Source organism: Lutjanus erythropterus, chromosome 4, assembly GCF_056507025.1.
Source record: "Lutjanus erythropterus isolate fLutEry1 chromosome 4, fLutEry1.hap2, whole genome shotgun sequence".
Taxonomy (NCBI): Eukaryota; Metazoa; Chordata; class Actinopteri; order Lutjaniformes; family Lutjanidae; genus Lutjanus; species Lutjanus erythropterus.
The window spans coordinates 37254880-37270956 of record NC_139320.1 but is presented as its reverse complement, the minus strand read 5'-3'; the positions used below and the strand labels follow the sequence as shown (position 1 = coordinate 37270956).

The 16077-nt window shown below is 38.2% G+C and overlaps 1 protein-coding gene across 3 annotated transcripts; it reads left to right on the top strand.

Moving 5' to 3' along the window:
• The first annotated feature begins 3296 nt into the window (after positions 1 to 3296).
• dyrk1ab (dual-specificity tyrosine-(Y)-phosphorylation regulated kinase 1A, b) lies at positions 3297 to 15920 on the top strand. 3 transcript variants are annotated; one of them, XM_084717864.1, is made up of 12 exons: positions 3297 to 4148; positions 5995 to 6064; positions 7746 to 7942; positions 8259 to 8351; positions 8483 to 8671; positions 8916 to 9063; positions 9159 to 9445; positions 9607 to 9753; positions 10313 to 10453; positions 10571 to 10874; positions 11189 to 11313; positions 12261 to 15920. In XM_084717864.1, exons 2-12 carry the CDS (start codon positions 6052 to 6054, stop codon positions 12846 to 12848), a joined length of 2232 nt encoding a protein of 743 aa, XP_084573990.1. In that variant the 5' UTR covers positions 3297 to 4148; positions 5995 to 6051; the 3' UTR covers positions 12849 to 15920. The 3 variants fall into 3 exon arrangements, with proteins under 3 accessions (XP_084573990.1, XP_084573991.1, XP_084573992.1); XM_084717865.1 differs by lacking the exon at positions 5995 to 6064 and having other exon boundaries at positions 3298 to 4148; XM_084717866.1 differs by lacking the exons at positions 3297 to 4148; positions 5995 to 6064 and adding an exon at positions 4364 to 4990.
• The last annotated feature ends 157 nt before the right edge of the window (positions 15921 to 16077 follow it).

Sequence of the window (16077 nt, the reverse complement as noted above, 5' to 3'; positions counted from 1 at the left end):
CACGACGTGTGTGACATCCATGCACACCAAAAGATCCAACAATACTAATGACAAAACAACACAATCATTCACATCCAGTCTCATACAATAAATAGCTCTGCATTATTATATCACCTCTTAGATACCTAAAGTGATTGATCAAGCATCAAACATCCTCTGATTATAGATAAATAAGGATGAATAACTCTCTCAATATCACATCTTTCAGAGTAAATCTAGAGCTATGTCTGCCAACTTGATTTTTTTATCTAAGTAAATAGTTTTAACATTTTATTTGAGTAAGGAATGTAAAGCAGCTACTTTCAGCCTGTCCTCCGTCCTGTGTAACAGTTGTGGATAGAGGAAGTAACCGTGGTGACCCCTGCTCTTTGCATACAGATCTGACCACCAGAGGTGTGGACTCAAGTCACATGACTTGAACTTGAGTCAGACTAGAGTCACAAATTTGATGACTTTAGACTTGACAGAATCAAAAAAAGGCTTCCAACTCAACTTGGATTTTTACACCAAAGACTTGTGACTTCAATCGTGAAGTCAAGACTTTTGATTTGAAAATACTTGATGCCTTCCCCTAAAGTCAAATGGTAAAAAATATCTTATTCTTGTACTGCAAATCATTTTATTTCATTTCATTTCTTCAGTCAATTATTGTTAACGCCATTCCTCACCTCTATTCCACTTTGTTTGAACCAGTTCAACAGTATCCAGTCAAGTTGTAAGAAAGAACCATGAAGAACTAACATTATGTTTCTGGGCTGCAGATAGAAAAGTTAAATCAAAGTCATTTTGTTTGCATACAAAAACTATGCAGTGGTTAACAAAAAATGAAACCTCAAACTTCATTCAACCTTTGAAGTTGCACAGACAATGGTGAGTTGAGGCTCTGATATTAAAATTGGATCAGTGATTCAGTGAAAAGCACAATATAACTTGTAAAGGACTCAAAAACATTCAGGACTTGGGACTTGAGTGCAAAGACTTACTTGTGACTTACAAAACAATGACTTGGTCTCACGTCTGTTGAGCACCAAATGTAGTAGAATAAGGTAGCATTAAAGTGAATTAAGGAAACTTTTAATTGATATTTTTCCAAAATGCCATCCAAACCTGTTGCTATGAAGACATCAGTCTTACCGATCACTCAAACATTTTTTAGCAAAGATGTACAGTGGTCTTTCTTGTTTTTATTTTTTGTTCAAAATGTAGAGCTTTTATTTGTCACATACTCAACATATCTCTACATTGTAAATTCTTATTGCACTCGCTTGTCATGAATAATATAATTTAAAATTTAGATAAAAGAGAAAAAAAAATGCAATAAATATATAACAAAAGAGTACAATCTGCCTTTGAGTTTCCAAACAATGAGCAGATGTCACATGCTGACTATTCAACTCAGATCACAGATATCACAGGAAGATGCAAGGAAATCACGTCTATCGCTGTCTGCAGTGTTTCACTGTCATAACAGGCTGAGACGGACGAAAGAGTGTTTGGAAAAAGCAACAAAGTTTATATTAAGCATGCTTGTCATAGAGAGCTAGAAATGTGACTGTTTGTTTTTCACTCACAAAAATTTAAGTCCTGCATCACAATATTATTTCTGGTAGGCACTGCCAGCTGGTTTACTTTTTTAACATTTGGCCTAAAGTTTTGAATACCTACAGTTATTGTTTTTGATCTAACAGCTTCTGCAATAGGATTTTTTCAATAGGTTTTTTTATTTTATTTTTAAGCAATACACACAGTTCAGGACATGTGACAAACTAAACTGTGATAAAATTGATTAAAACTTTACTTACCAGCACATCCTTCAATCTGAAAGTGTCTAAGCTACATTCAAATAATGTATATATAGTAATATTTTTTCCAAGTTTTTTTTTTTAAACATAGTCAGGTAGATTTCATATGTACATTTAAATAAGTTTGTCTTGTTGTCATCATTCATTGGACAAAATCAACAGTCCTTTCTGTGCAAAAACATATTCCAAAGTTTATCTGAAGGTATGAGGTCTCAGCTGTCAAATACAGTGGATTTCTTCCAAAGTTACAATGTTCTTTACTACAAAAAATCCATTCTTCTTCTGCACCTCAACAGGAAAACACTGACTGTGGCAACACAAAGAAGAAATTCTATACTAATTCTAGACTCTATAGGTAGAATAGGAAAATAGCTGTTTCACATACAAACAACCAAGCATTATTTTTGCAATATACATGCTACAAAAAGTTATCATTGAAATTTTAATTTAGTTGTTTATCAGTCCTTTGTATGCACTCATTCCCCAATGAGAGGCAAATTCTACACCCTAACAAAAAAATCCTTTGAAAACCTTCCTTCAACTTTCCTTCCAAGTGAATCCCAGGTTTTTAAATGGGAATCATCTGAGTGTCATCTCTCCATCTTTTCATTCCTATTACCTCATCTTTAATTTTATGACCAGCCAGGTTTAAATGAGTGTGGGGATGCTTTGCAAGTTTACAAAGTTTCAAACATATTCTTGAATTAACTTGTTGGTAAATATTTCACAAGTAATTTGTCAAAGATCATTTGCCATTAGTGAATAAAAATACATGTTTACAGAGTGATAATACATGTTATAAAGACTGCATGGAAATGAATACAGGAGTGCCTTCAAATTTTGGCTTGTCCTTGTCCTATATTATTATTATTGTTATTATTATTATTATTATTATTATTATTATTATTATTATTATTATTATTATTATTTATTTTACATAGGCTAACATATAATTTTAATTACTTTAAAAGTAATGCTTGATTCATTTTATTTTAAATATTTCAGTAGTAATTTGTCAATTTTTATTTTATTTTTTAATATTTACAGAGTGATAACATGTTATATTATAATTCGTTAGCCTATTATAGGCTAAATAGAAAGCTTGTTTTCGTTTTCTGGCCCAGATTATTTGAGGGGATGTGTTGGGGGGCTTCTGGCCCTAGTAATTATAAATTCCTGGATTTAACTGTAAATGGCTAATGAAAGAAAGCAGGAAAACACACAAACTAAATTTAAGAGATACCTTACTTCTATGGTGACAGAGATAGGGTATCACAAAGTTGTAATAATAAAAGGCAACGGTAGTTTAAATTCGTAAAAATAAACACAGTCTGATGATATATACATCTCTAGCGGATGGTAGCAACAGGCCAAACACGGTTAAAAAGACAGACAGGGACACCACTGGAGTTATATGTGTCCTGTAACTCTGGCCAGTTAGATTTTATTCGTCATTGGTACATCCGGGTACTTTATTTTTTGATTGACAGTTGCCATGGCAACAAGCTAGAGCATCGCCATTTTGTCAGGAGGGTTTTTTTCCCAGCTCAGTCTTTTCAAATGTTCTCCCTTCCCGCCGGAATAATGCTGTCAGTGGATATATATTTGACGTTTTTGGATATCGAAATGCGTCTAGTGGATCGGATGAAGAAGATCAAGAGGCCGACGTTTTAACATAGTTGAAATAATTAGGCGGCGCCGCACTAACTCAGTTGTCCGTGTCTCTGGTCCACCGGGCCGGTTCACTGCGCAGGTTTGGACCGCGCGCCATTTTGTGAAAATTGACACAAAATTCCTAACCAAAATTATCAGAGGACACGGTTTCTGTTTCATGTTTAAAATACTCCGGATTTAACTCTATTGTCGTATTTATCGAAGTGGCCGACGCTAAATTTGCAAAGACAACGTAAAATCAGAATTTGGCATAACGTTTATTTAGCGGTAGCTAGAATTGTTAGCTTGAGGCTAGCCAAAGAAGCTACAGCTAGCCAGGGCAGGTAGCTAATGTTAGCTGCGTTCATTTTGTCAACTAGCTAGCCAGTTCGCTAAGGTTAGCTAGTAAGTTATGCGTGCTAGTTAACGTTAGCATGTTGCTAGTCATCAGCTGATAGTAACGTTAGTCAAAGTTGCTTCGATCGCCGATGTTGCTCATCAAAGCCTGGGAGATGAAACGCGCATTAAATCTGGCTGGCGAATAATTTTAGAGTTTGCCTGATCAGAGGACGGGGGATTGGATTTAACGTTAACATTACTCGCTAACCGTGCAGGGAGGGGAGAATCTCAAGCTGGATAAGTTTCCTCATCATACAGGTTATTGGACTTTAAATGAAGATCGTGCCATCAGAGGTGAGCAATTGTGAAATCTTATATTTGGCTTCGTTTGCTTCGCATTTCACGTGAAGGTTTTCGCAGATGTATATTATATGTAACGTGAATGGTTAACAATGATGGACGCGACAGTGAAGTTGAGAATGGTAGCTTATGGTATGGCGGCTAGCTAACATTTTGTGGCGGTGCCGACTCCTAACATTAACATTTGCTTCCAGTCAGTAGGTCAACGGACTAATTTTAACGTTAGACGGGAGCAGATTTCAAGCCTGTTGTGAGCTGGATAGGAGGGTGCAGCGGATTGGACGGAGAGTCATGCTGGCACGGCGTTAACGTTACAGCTAACTGCGATATTAGACACTGTCATTGTATGATTTAAGAAAAATGTTGCCGTGCTAGCTAACAGCCCCGCTTGATTTACTGTCATTTCGGTGTCTAGCTGTACTTATATGAAAGGTGTAGTTTGGGTTTTGGAGTTATACATTACGGAAGTTCACCTAGCTAACCTGGCTAACGCCTGGTAGCTAATTCGGCTAACCTGGCTAATGGTTAACGTTGACTTGTTGACGAAGCAGCTGAATGGGCCCCACAACCCGCTGGCTGAACACAGCGTCACTAGCTAACGTTAACGTTGGATTGGTGAGAGATATGCTCGCTTGTCCCGCAGTTTTCAGGGTAACGTTAACGACGACAACGTTAGCTAGTTAGACTGCTAACGGTAACGTGAGCCTGAATCCGTTTGCCATTTAATACGAGGAATTGGAGGCATACAACGAACGATAATGTAGCAGGAGAGGACGAAAATTAACACTGAATATGCTTTCTAAATCCCAACCATGACGAGATCTACCCCATCATCTGTAAGTACAGAGCTACTCGGGCACCGTCTTTATTATACACGGACGTGAGGCTTTTAATTGTTTTGGATGGGTTACATTGGATTCAGCTTTGGGATGGATCTAATCAGTTGGGCGTGAGAAGATGACACAGGCTTGTTACAGAGGTCTTTAGCTATCACTTATGATATGATACGGCTACTAATAGCAAGCTAGCTGTCGTTATATTTACACCTAAATAGGGCCCGTTGATGCCGTGATGAGTCGAGCCAGGAAAGGAACTGTTCATGTGTCAGTACTGAAAATGAGGAATAATCAAACGTTTAGGAATAGAGTATAGAGCTACAAGTGCGCTTGCAAAATGGCTTTGTGGTCAAATGCAGCTTAATTTTTCCCAGTAGGATTAGTGATTATTTTTTTAAATGTCAGATTCACCCTATAGTTATGTTAGTCAGGTGTCAGGTATTGTGTGTGTAAAATGGACTCACACTAAACTTTTTCAGTTCTTTGTCAATTTGCATAATCTTGCACAATAAATTTAGTTGGCCTAGTTGGGGTACATATATTTAAAAAGAAAAATTTAGGTCCTAAAATTCTCCATAATTTAAAGCTATAGGATTGACATACTGAGAGGAGATCCTGTGTTATTAAGCCCACAACAATATTAATCCTGATTTGATTTGTTAAGTGTTATCTAGTCTGGGCCTCTGTGAGTGAACTATTTATCTCTTACTTTAAGTTTCACAAGACCTTCAGATCTTTGTTGTTTTTCAAATTTTATTGCCCAGACATTAATTGCTTTTGACTGTTGATTTACAAGCAGCTTACCTTCTTTAATTTAAGCTTTATTTTTTAAAATTTCCCCAAAAGTTCATACATTTACCCCAAGCATACATTTTAAAGTTTTGGGGTGTCTTCTGTTCTTTAGGGGTCCTCTGTCCCGCCTTCTCAACTTAAGTTAACCCACTATGAAGTTAAATCCCTACCAAAGATGCACAGTGATAATGATGTGTTTTTATTCTTTGTAGTGGGTTGTGGTTTGCTGCTGGACTCTCCTCCCAGGATGATATGAAATTTTACAGGAGATGATGCATCCAGGTTAGCTGCTATATATTAAGCCTTAACCCTTTGGTGGGAAGTGGTGCACCCTAGATCTTCTTCTCTTTCACTTATATCACCTGTTTTCAATCTGACATCCAGACTCACAAATTTTAGGACATTCTTAAATGGGAAAAAGTCAAACAACATTAGATTTTTTTTTTTTTTTTAAATGTTAAATACAGGATTTAAATATGTATTTAATACAGTTTAACTTTTTCTTTGATTACAGAGTTTAAAGTGATTAAAATTTGTTTGTCAAAATTGTTTTCAGGTTTCAGCTGAACAAGCAGGAAAAGCAGGACACTAGTCATCATGACAAATCATTCTTATAATTTATTTTAGTCCATTCAATTCTTTAAATTTAATGTGTATAAAAATATTCAAATTATATTTTAAGGCTTTTTAGTTTTAAGTACACTTGCTACATCATTTAAAGAAATAAATTGAACAATATATAAAAACATTTTTTAAAAGATTTTATGTGTGTATACATAAACACACATATATATGTATATAAGTGTATGTCTATATATATATATATATATATATATATATATATATATATATATGTATATATATGATAAAATAGCTTACTTTCTTAAAATACAGCCTTTGCCTGTGCTCTATCATCTTACAGTTCCCCTTATTTCTGTCAGTGGATGTGTATTTTTTCCTTTTCCAAAGCTGGGTCAGCTTTCTAATGCTCTCAGATGGAGTGCAGGTTTTGGGCTGTGCAGCTATTTTGCTGTCAGGCTCTTGTGTTGAAAGCAGCGTCTAAGTGTGCCAAAGTTCAATTTTATTTCTTGTTTATTTCTTGTTTTCTCATTGGAAAATGGGAGCAGCTCTGCCCTGGCAACAAAAGTAGGCTATTTGCATACTGCGTTGTGATTGGTCTGTGCATTGATGGGCTTGCCAAATCACGCTGTATCTCTGTGGTGATAGGCTATGCTAATTAGGTGCTGTTGCTGGGATTCTGAATAGTGGTTACTGTGTAGCACTGGTGAATTGTGTTGTCTGGTGAGAGATGCTGATAGCTGAACATGCTATTTGATAATTTTTTGATTCCTTCTGGCTTAAAATGAAGGATGATTCACTGTATAGTGTGGAGATGCTTTCTTTTCACCCCTTTTCACTGTTAAACCTGCAGTTTTGCTCCTTTTTCTTCACAAAGGTTGATTTATTACTGTTATAATTTATTTTGTGGTTATCCTTTGATGCATTTTTCTGACTTAACATGTTTAACAAAAGACATTATGTATTAACATGATATTTCTTTTAACAATGAATTAATCTTGTTATTCTGAACATCTTAGGATCATTTTTGTCTGTTTAAAACTGTAAGCTTAATAATTCCAACATACATGTAAATATTACAATGCATGATTTGCATTTTGCATTTATTTTGCTTTACTAAAGGTAAATTTAGACATTTTTGTATGAAATAAATCCTTAGTGGTTAGATTAAGCAGCAAATAATGCCAGTTTATATTAGATCTGCACAATAAGAAGCACATATCTTTACCTGTTTTATTTTTGGGCTAAAATCAGATGTTTGAAAGAAGAAACACAGCTGTTTTACATTAAGAGCATCACCCCTTTTCCTTCTTTGTGTGTTTTCTTACATGTAATGTTGAATTAAGGTAATATGCAACTCATAGCAGTGTTAATTTCCTTCTAGGAGGAGAGACTTCAGCATGCAAACCTTCGTCCGTCCGGCTTGCGCCCTCTTTTTCTTTACACACTGCTGGTCTTCAGATGGCTGCTCCAATGCCCCATACGCACCAGCAGTACAGTGACCGCCACCAGCCAAGCACTGACCAATCTGTTACGGTCTTACCGTACAGCGACCAGACACCACAGCTCACTGCCAATCAGGTACACTAACCGTGCCATACCCCAGCTTCTGGATGTCTTTTAGTCTGAATGTGTAATGTTACAAGAATTGCAATACTTAATGTGATATGAAAGTCTACTTCCCCTTTTTGCTGCTGTCACCAGGCAGAGTAGCTGCTTGTCAAATGTTCTTTCAGGCCAGCCATTTAATATTGTGCAACATTTATTAAATTAAATCTATGAATGGCCTCTAAGATTTATCATTAGAAATTTAGATGAGCCCCTGTTACTTCCAAAAGTGCTGCACATATTGTTTGTTTATTAAATGTTGTGATTTCTTTCCCTTTTAATACTTCAGAGGCACATGCCCCAGTGCTTTCGTGACCCAACTTCAGCTCCCCTGAGGAAGCTCTCCATTGACCTTATCAAAACATACAAACACATCAATGAGGTTAGTTTTGCATTTATCTATATCATCTGTTTGTTACATCATAAAGATCTGTAAAACTTTGAACATTTAGAAGTAATATAACATATCTTCAAGTGTGATCATTTGAATTGTTTCATTGCTTAATTTTTTAGGTGTATTATGCAAAAAAGAAGCGACGGCACCAACAGGGTCAGGGTGAAGACTCCAGTCACAAAAAAGAGAGGAAAGTCTTTAATGATGGCTATGACGATGATAACTATGACTACATCGTCAAGAATGGGGAGAAGTGGATGGACCGCTATGAGATTGATTCCTTGATAGGAAAAGGATCATTTGGACAGGTGCTTAATTATGATTTATACACTTACACTTTTACACTTGGTTTGAGTGCATGCAATGGATAAAATTTGTCTTATGTTTGGAGAAACAAATGATGGTTTCATTTGGTTTCAACATATTAGATGCCACCTACTGAAGATTTTTCATGAGCACAATAACAGTTAAAGTATTGATGTTTAATATCAAACAAACAATTCTGATTTAACTTTGAGGAACATTAAAATTTGCTTTTGTTGGCATCTTTAGGTTGTGAAAGCATATGACCGGGCTGAGCAGGAATGGGTTGCCATTAAGATCATCAAGAACAAGAAAGCTTTCCTCAATCAAGCCCAGATTGAAGTGCGCCTCCTAGAGCTCATGAACAAACATGATACCGAGATGAAATACTACATTGGTAATGCACTCCTGACATTTGCTCTAATCTTACATGTCTTATATGATCAATTAAGAGGTCTTTGACTAACCATGGTATAATTTGGTTTTCTACAGTTCACCTAAAGCGTCACTTCATGTTCCGGAACCACCTCTGCCTCGTGTTTGAGATGCTTTCATATAACCTGTACGACCTACTCCGAAACACCAACTTCCGCGGGGTCTCACTCAATCTTACCCGGAAGTTTGCCCAGCAGCTATGCACGGCGCTGCTCTTCCTGGCCACGCCTGAGCTCAGCATCATCCACTGTGACCTGAAGCCTGAGAACATCCTCCTCTGTAACCCCAAGAGGAGTGCCATCAAAATAGTGGACTTTGGCAGCTCATGCCAACTGGGACAAAGGGTATCTAGCTTCAGTTTTTCCTTATCAGCAATAAAATGAATGTATGCATTAAAGTCCCTGAGAAGCATGCAGTAGTTGTTGCTTCTAAACATTAGGTGTAATGACAGGGTATTCAGGTTAGGAACAAAGGTAGTCTGACTGGCCCTGCCTTCTTTTTGTAGATATACCAGTATATCCAGAGTCGCTTCTACCGTTCCCCAGAGGTGCTGCTGGGAATGCCCTATGACCTGGCCATCGACATGTGGTCCTTGGGTTGCATCTTGGTAGAGATGCACACTGGAGAACCTCTCTTCAGCGGAGCCAACGAGGTATAAGGGACTGAAATACTGCTTAGATTTGTTCTGTGCTGTGTTTTGGTATAGGGCTAATAGATTTTGATAAAATAACTAATATGCTGATATTGCAGTTGCGATATGATTTGTGATACTAAAGGTAATGCTAATTTTAACATTATTCTTATTTTCATTGTAAAGCAATAAGATGATTATGTGATTTTAGCAGGGATCTGTATCAAACAAAGATGTCATCTTAGGTCTAGAATATGATTTGTTGGCCAGGACAATCCCTGCAGTATCACAGTATTTAAGTTAAAATGGTAATCTTACCTGATGCCTAGGTCACAGATAATGTCATATAGACCTCAGAGATTGAGAAGTGGTGTTACATTTATCATACCTCACTTAGTTGTCAAGCTTTGTACTTTTTTTTCTCTACTTGGCAATGTTTTAACACTTAAGTCATCTTAAGATAACATTTGATGACATTCAAGTTGTCTTACCGGTTTCAAGAATGTATGTGTGCTTTTAAGTTGAAGATGCACCTGTGAATGTGAACACTAAAGTAACTTGATTAATATCTTTTCTCTAGGTGGACCAGATGAACAAAATAGTTGAGGTTCTTGGTATCCCGCCTAATCACATAATGGACCTAGCCCCAAAAGCCAGGAAGTTCTTTGAGAAGCTTTCGGATGGTACATGGAGTGTTAAGAAGACCAAAGATGGCAAAAGGGTGAGACTCTGACTAAAATTTGCATTTTATTATTCTTGTTAAAACCAAAGTAGGTAATGTGATGAGTGTGGCTGAGTTAAATATCTTTAATCTTTGCGCATTCCTGCCTTGAAACAGTATAAGCCTCCAGCCTCGCGGAAGCTCCACTCCATCCTGGGTGTGGAGACAGGGGGTCCAGGTGGCCGGCGGGCAGGGGAGTCTGGCCACGCTGTTGCTGACTACTTGAAGTTCAAGGACCTGATCCTGCGGATGTTGGACTATGACCCTAAGAGCCGCATCCAGCCCTACTATGCCCTGCAGCACAGCTTCTTCAAGAAGACTGCGGACGAGGGGACCAATACAAGCAGCAGCGTGTCCACGAGCCCCGCATTGGAGCAGTCCCAGTCTTCAGGAACCACCTCCAGCACCTCCTCGAGTTCAGGTAACTGTCGTCTGAAAAATCTGGGGAGATGGTCCACTGTCTTTTATTTAAATTAGTCAGTTGTTGTGTTCTAAGACAACATGAGGAATGTGTCATATCACTTTCCTACAATTATATATTTGGATTTTGTGGAATTTAAATACTGGGAACTCTAGCGTTAAAACTATTCAAGTCCATTTTATTGTGGAACGTCCAGGCAATTCTCACATGCTTTGTGTGGTTTAATAAATGTTGTACAATGTTGTTGTAGCATTTGACTATTTTATGTGCAATTGTTGAGGCTACACTTGTGACACTTTCTGTTTTACCCTCAGGAGGATCATCTGGGACAAGTACCAGTGGCAGAGCAAGATCAGACCCTACCCATCACCACTTGCACAGTGGAGGACACTTTGGCACGGCCCTGCCTGCCATCGATGGTGACAGCCTCTGCCCACAGGTCAGTATGAAATTTTATCAGGATCTGAGCAGAGTTGTTGCAGTGGTTTTAAACAGTTTGATTAAAAATGTTTTAAATCAACAAATCCCCCTTTTTCCATGTTGCATGATTGACTGTTGATAATCTCATTCAGGGTGGGAAATTAGCACCAGCCTCCAGCCAAATGCTGGTAAAATGTGAAAGTGACTGGTAGATTTCAAATTCAAAATAATGGTTTAGTACTGAGTGTCTGAATTTGAACATTTTTCTATCAGTGGCTGGTAGATTTTCACATTTTAGAGAGTTAATTTCCCACCCTGATCTGATTTGTTTTTTGCTTTTTTTTTTTTAATGTAAGACATGTTTACCATCAAATTTAAAAACTAATACTAAAACCAAATTTTCTGAAAGTGGGATTGTGTCTAGCAAGTAACATAAATTAAAATTGTCATACTTCTAAACTGAGAATTGTGTTAACTTGTAAACTTTATTTTAACTATACTCAGACTGAAGTGTCTTATAATGTTACATGTAAGGAACAGATTGTTTAAACTCCTTGTAGATGATGACATTTAGAGCTGCAAAAATTTGTCAATTAAGGGATTAGTTGTCAAGTATTAGATTAATTGCCAACTGCTTTGATAATGAAATTGTTTTGAGTCATTTTTTAAAGAGTCCATATTCTCTGATTTATGCTTCTGGAAAATGAATATTTTCTGGTTTCTTTAGTCTTCTAAGACATTAAACTGAATATCTTTGGGTTGTGGATGTTTTTGTTTTTTTTTTGCCCCCCCCCAACATTTTATAGACCAAACAACTAACCAATAAATTGAGAATCTGATTAACAGGTTAATTGAAATTAATTGTTAGTTGTAGCGTAACTAACATTAAGCAGTACAAACTTATGACCCACAAGGTGTGCAGCCATATTTCACAACTGACACTTGTTCTTTGCTTGACATTGGCAGGCAAGACAGCCTTACCCACCCCCGCTGGTGTGGGGAGGTGGTGTCGGACCAGAGTCAGTCACTGGAGAGACCCACCCAGTCCAGGAGACCACCTTCCATGTTCCCCCTCAGCACCCTAAGGCCCTGCATCCCCACTCACATACTCATCACCACCACGGGCAGATGATGGCCACACGGCCACGCCCACGCCACTACACCTCCCCGACACACAGCTCCTCGACACAGGACTCCATGGAGGTGGTTCATGGCCATCTGTCCATGACCTCCCTGTCTTCCTCTGCCTCCTCTTCCTCTACATCGTCCTCTTCCACTGGGAACCATGGCAACCAGGCCTACCAGCTCCGCCATTTGCCTGCCGGAGCCCTTGACTTTGGTCAGAATGGTGGGCTGAGCATGGGGCTAGGTGCCTTCTCGAACCCACGGCAGGAGACTGGCATGGCAGCGCACCCTGCATTCTCCATGGGCACGAACACAGGGCCTGCCCACTACCTAGCGGAAGGCCACCTGGGCATGAGGCAGGGCATGGACCGGGAGGAGTCTCCAATGACTGGAGTGTGTGTGCAGCAGAGTTCTATGGCCAGCTCGTGACTGCACTGACATTTGGCTGTGTGTTCCCCCTGTGCGTCATTTTTAAGGTGGTGTTTTTTACTACAAGGTGTGTTGAGAACAAAAGCTGCTCACGTCAGAAGGGAGATATCACTGAACCGCTACTACAGAGAAAAACCTTTGTTAAAAAGTATATATGTAATTTTCATCAGTTTTTCTTTTGCAATCATTAGGCACAAAATAATACTGCGGAATAACCATAGTGAGATTGAGACATCCATCTTACCATTTCACCAGTTTCATGTAACCACCAAGTAATCACCATATGGTATTATGTGGCAAAATCTTCTAAAGGAGCATTTCAGAGCGGAGTTTGAAGCTGTTTCGCAGGTAGCTGTTGGTGATGAAATGCTTGGCGTCCTCTTTCGGTTCAAACCGTGGACTGCCTGACATTACTGTTCCACTGGTTCTTAATTATTTTGCCCTTTTTAAGTGAAATTTCTCGTAAAAAAAAGCTGCTTGTAAATCCTGTAGCTTGACAATGAGGGGAAGTGTTTGCGGTGATATTTCTTGTTGTTGGTCGGTATTGTGTAACTCTTGTTAAAAGGGGAGCACATAAGCAGTGGAGTCCCTAATAGCGTGTGCTGGCCGGGTGGAGAGGAGACCCTGCAGGTGGATACTGACACCAACCGGGTCAAAAAGGAGAGGGAAGCACCACCCCTCAGGCCTAGAGGCTCACCCGTAGTCCTGCAAGCTGCAACCGGGCCCGGCACAGATGAGAGCAGCGATTGGGCACGGGAGACGAAAGGATCCAGCCCAGTGAAAGGAAGACAGTCAGTGGCTGGTTCTAGATAACCCTTTGGCCTTATGACTCATGGACTTGGAATGGGATGGAGCTGGACATTATCATTTGAATTAAGATGGCTTTTCTCTATTTTTCTCTCTAGACAGCCCTTAATTCTTTAAGGAAATTAAAAACAACTTAGAAAAGGTAAATAAGAATGGTAATTTGAGGCCTTTCTCGACAAAGATTTCTTCTTCAGCAGGGCCCCACATAACAGGGTCTTATTGTACACAACAACCTCCTAAACATTACTTCCTTGAAAATCTTATTCACTGGTTAAGAATTTTGCAGTGGAAAGAACTATCTATTCCAGAGTCTACCCTTTTATGTTTTGTTATTTTTCCCTTTTGCATGTAGTTCCTCATCAGAACCACCTGCACAAGTCTCTCCATCCAAAACATGGAAACTGAAGAAAAAAAATGAGTTAAGTGACTGCCTTTTTTCTCCTCAAATTATGCTGTGAATTTTACAAGAATTTATTTTCCCTTTGGATATGTTTTTATACCAAAGCAGTTGTTTTATAGCATATAGGTGTCTGTAACCAATAATGTAGCAGTTCACCACTTTGACGCAAAGTTTATCAAGATCTTATTTTAACGTCAATACAAACAGCTGCAATATATTACTTTAGCAAAACTGGAGACCGTTGTTGAGACCGTTGGCTATTGTGTATTCTGGCCAGATTTGTTTGCAACGTTTTACCAAAACTGTTTCCATATTAATTGGTAGATTATTTTGGGAGTCTTTTAAAACTTTGGTATGTTAGAGAATTTGGTAGTTACTCTGCAGGCTCCGGAGTAGCAAGATAGAAGCTGATGGTTTAAAAAAAAAGGAGACTAATGCGTTCTATTTCTGTGTCGTCGTTTTTCTTTTGCCCCCATCATACTATTTCAAAGGGTTTTGCTGCCTTTCATACATCATTTGGTCAACTTGGCTAGTTTCTGCCGTGAAAGCAAGACTTTATGTCATTGTCTTGGCAGGGTAAGGATAATTGTGGCAAATCAGTTTGTGTTGAATGGTATTTTTCTGATTTGGTAGGGCAGATCCCCCATGATTGTTGTCCTATTCAAAGGGAAAGGGTGTCCGTCAGCCCACAATCACATGCTTTGCCCAGGCAGACATGCATGTCCTCAAAACATTACAGTCAATAACCAGATTTTTTTTTATATCAGGGATTTTGAAGTGCTTTCTTTCTTCTGTTGCTCATTTTTACCAGCTTCGAAATTAGACAGAAACAAACCTGCCCACAGCCACCTTTCAAATTAAGGGCAGGCCACAGGTCATGCTGTTGCCATTTTAAAGGAGAAACCATCATAAAGAGATCATGCTTGGTATTTCCACAAACACAAATGTAAAGCTACCTATATTGAGATTGGGGTTTTATCTGGATGTCAAGGTTAATTGCAAATTTGCAATCATTTTTCATACCCCGCAGAATTTGAGACATTTAGAAATTGCCAGTGGTTTTCTTACTGGCACTCATACTGGTACTAAACATTCCAAAAATAAAAGACTGAAAAAGAAAAAAAATTGACTGCAGTGACTCGTAAGTGTGCGCCTATTTCAGATCATGCTGATTGACCTCTTATTTAGAGCAGTTGTCATGAAATGCAGCCCCTTTTTAATAGTTGAAATAGAATTTATGTATATATTTATATTTTTTTAATAAAGGAAGTATAGAACTCACTACCTTGCTCCTGCTGGTATGTTGATTATGTTTGTCAATTTGGTGACCATTCAGTGGGCAGGAACTCCTGTTTTCTTAGTGGCAAAACCTTGCCTTTTGGCAAAGGTACTTGACTACATCAGGACAACACTATGAGGTAGGGTTTGAATCAAACAGGGAAAGCTAGATCTTCAAACCTTAATAATTTTCACAGGGTATATTGTAAGTGCATGTACATCACAAACCTTACTTTTTGGTTATATGAGAAGCACATGGTTGAAAAAAAGGTTCCATCTTTCATAAGCCTGTTGAGTTTGTGGGTTATACACAAACACGTATACTTGTTGACATATCTAAACACCCAACAGAAGTTGAAATCCTCTTATTTTATTTGGATTTATCCTTTTCATTTTTGATTTCACATTTTTTCACTTTTTTTGTACATGCAACATGCACTATAGAATTGAACAGCATGGGGGAAAGGATAAGTCCATGTATCCACAGATTGTAAGATCTAGTCAAGACTTTGCTGTGTTTATGACAATGCCCTTTGTATTATATTAAGACAGTCTTATGTATGATATATAAAAAGAAGTTAATTGAATTGCTCTGTGTGTCTTTATTGTTCCCTGAACACTCCATCTACATTAACTACTGTCCAAAGTGTTCATTCTTCACCCCTGGCAACAGACATACATAATCCCCATAAAGACATTATCACACAGTGCTTTTGATATAGTCGCCATAAACTACGTAAATGT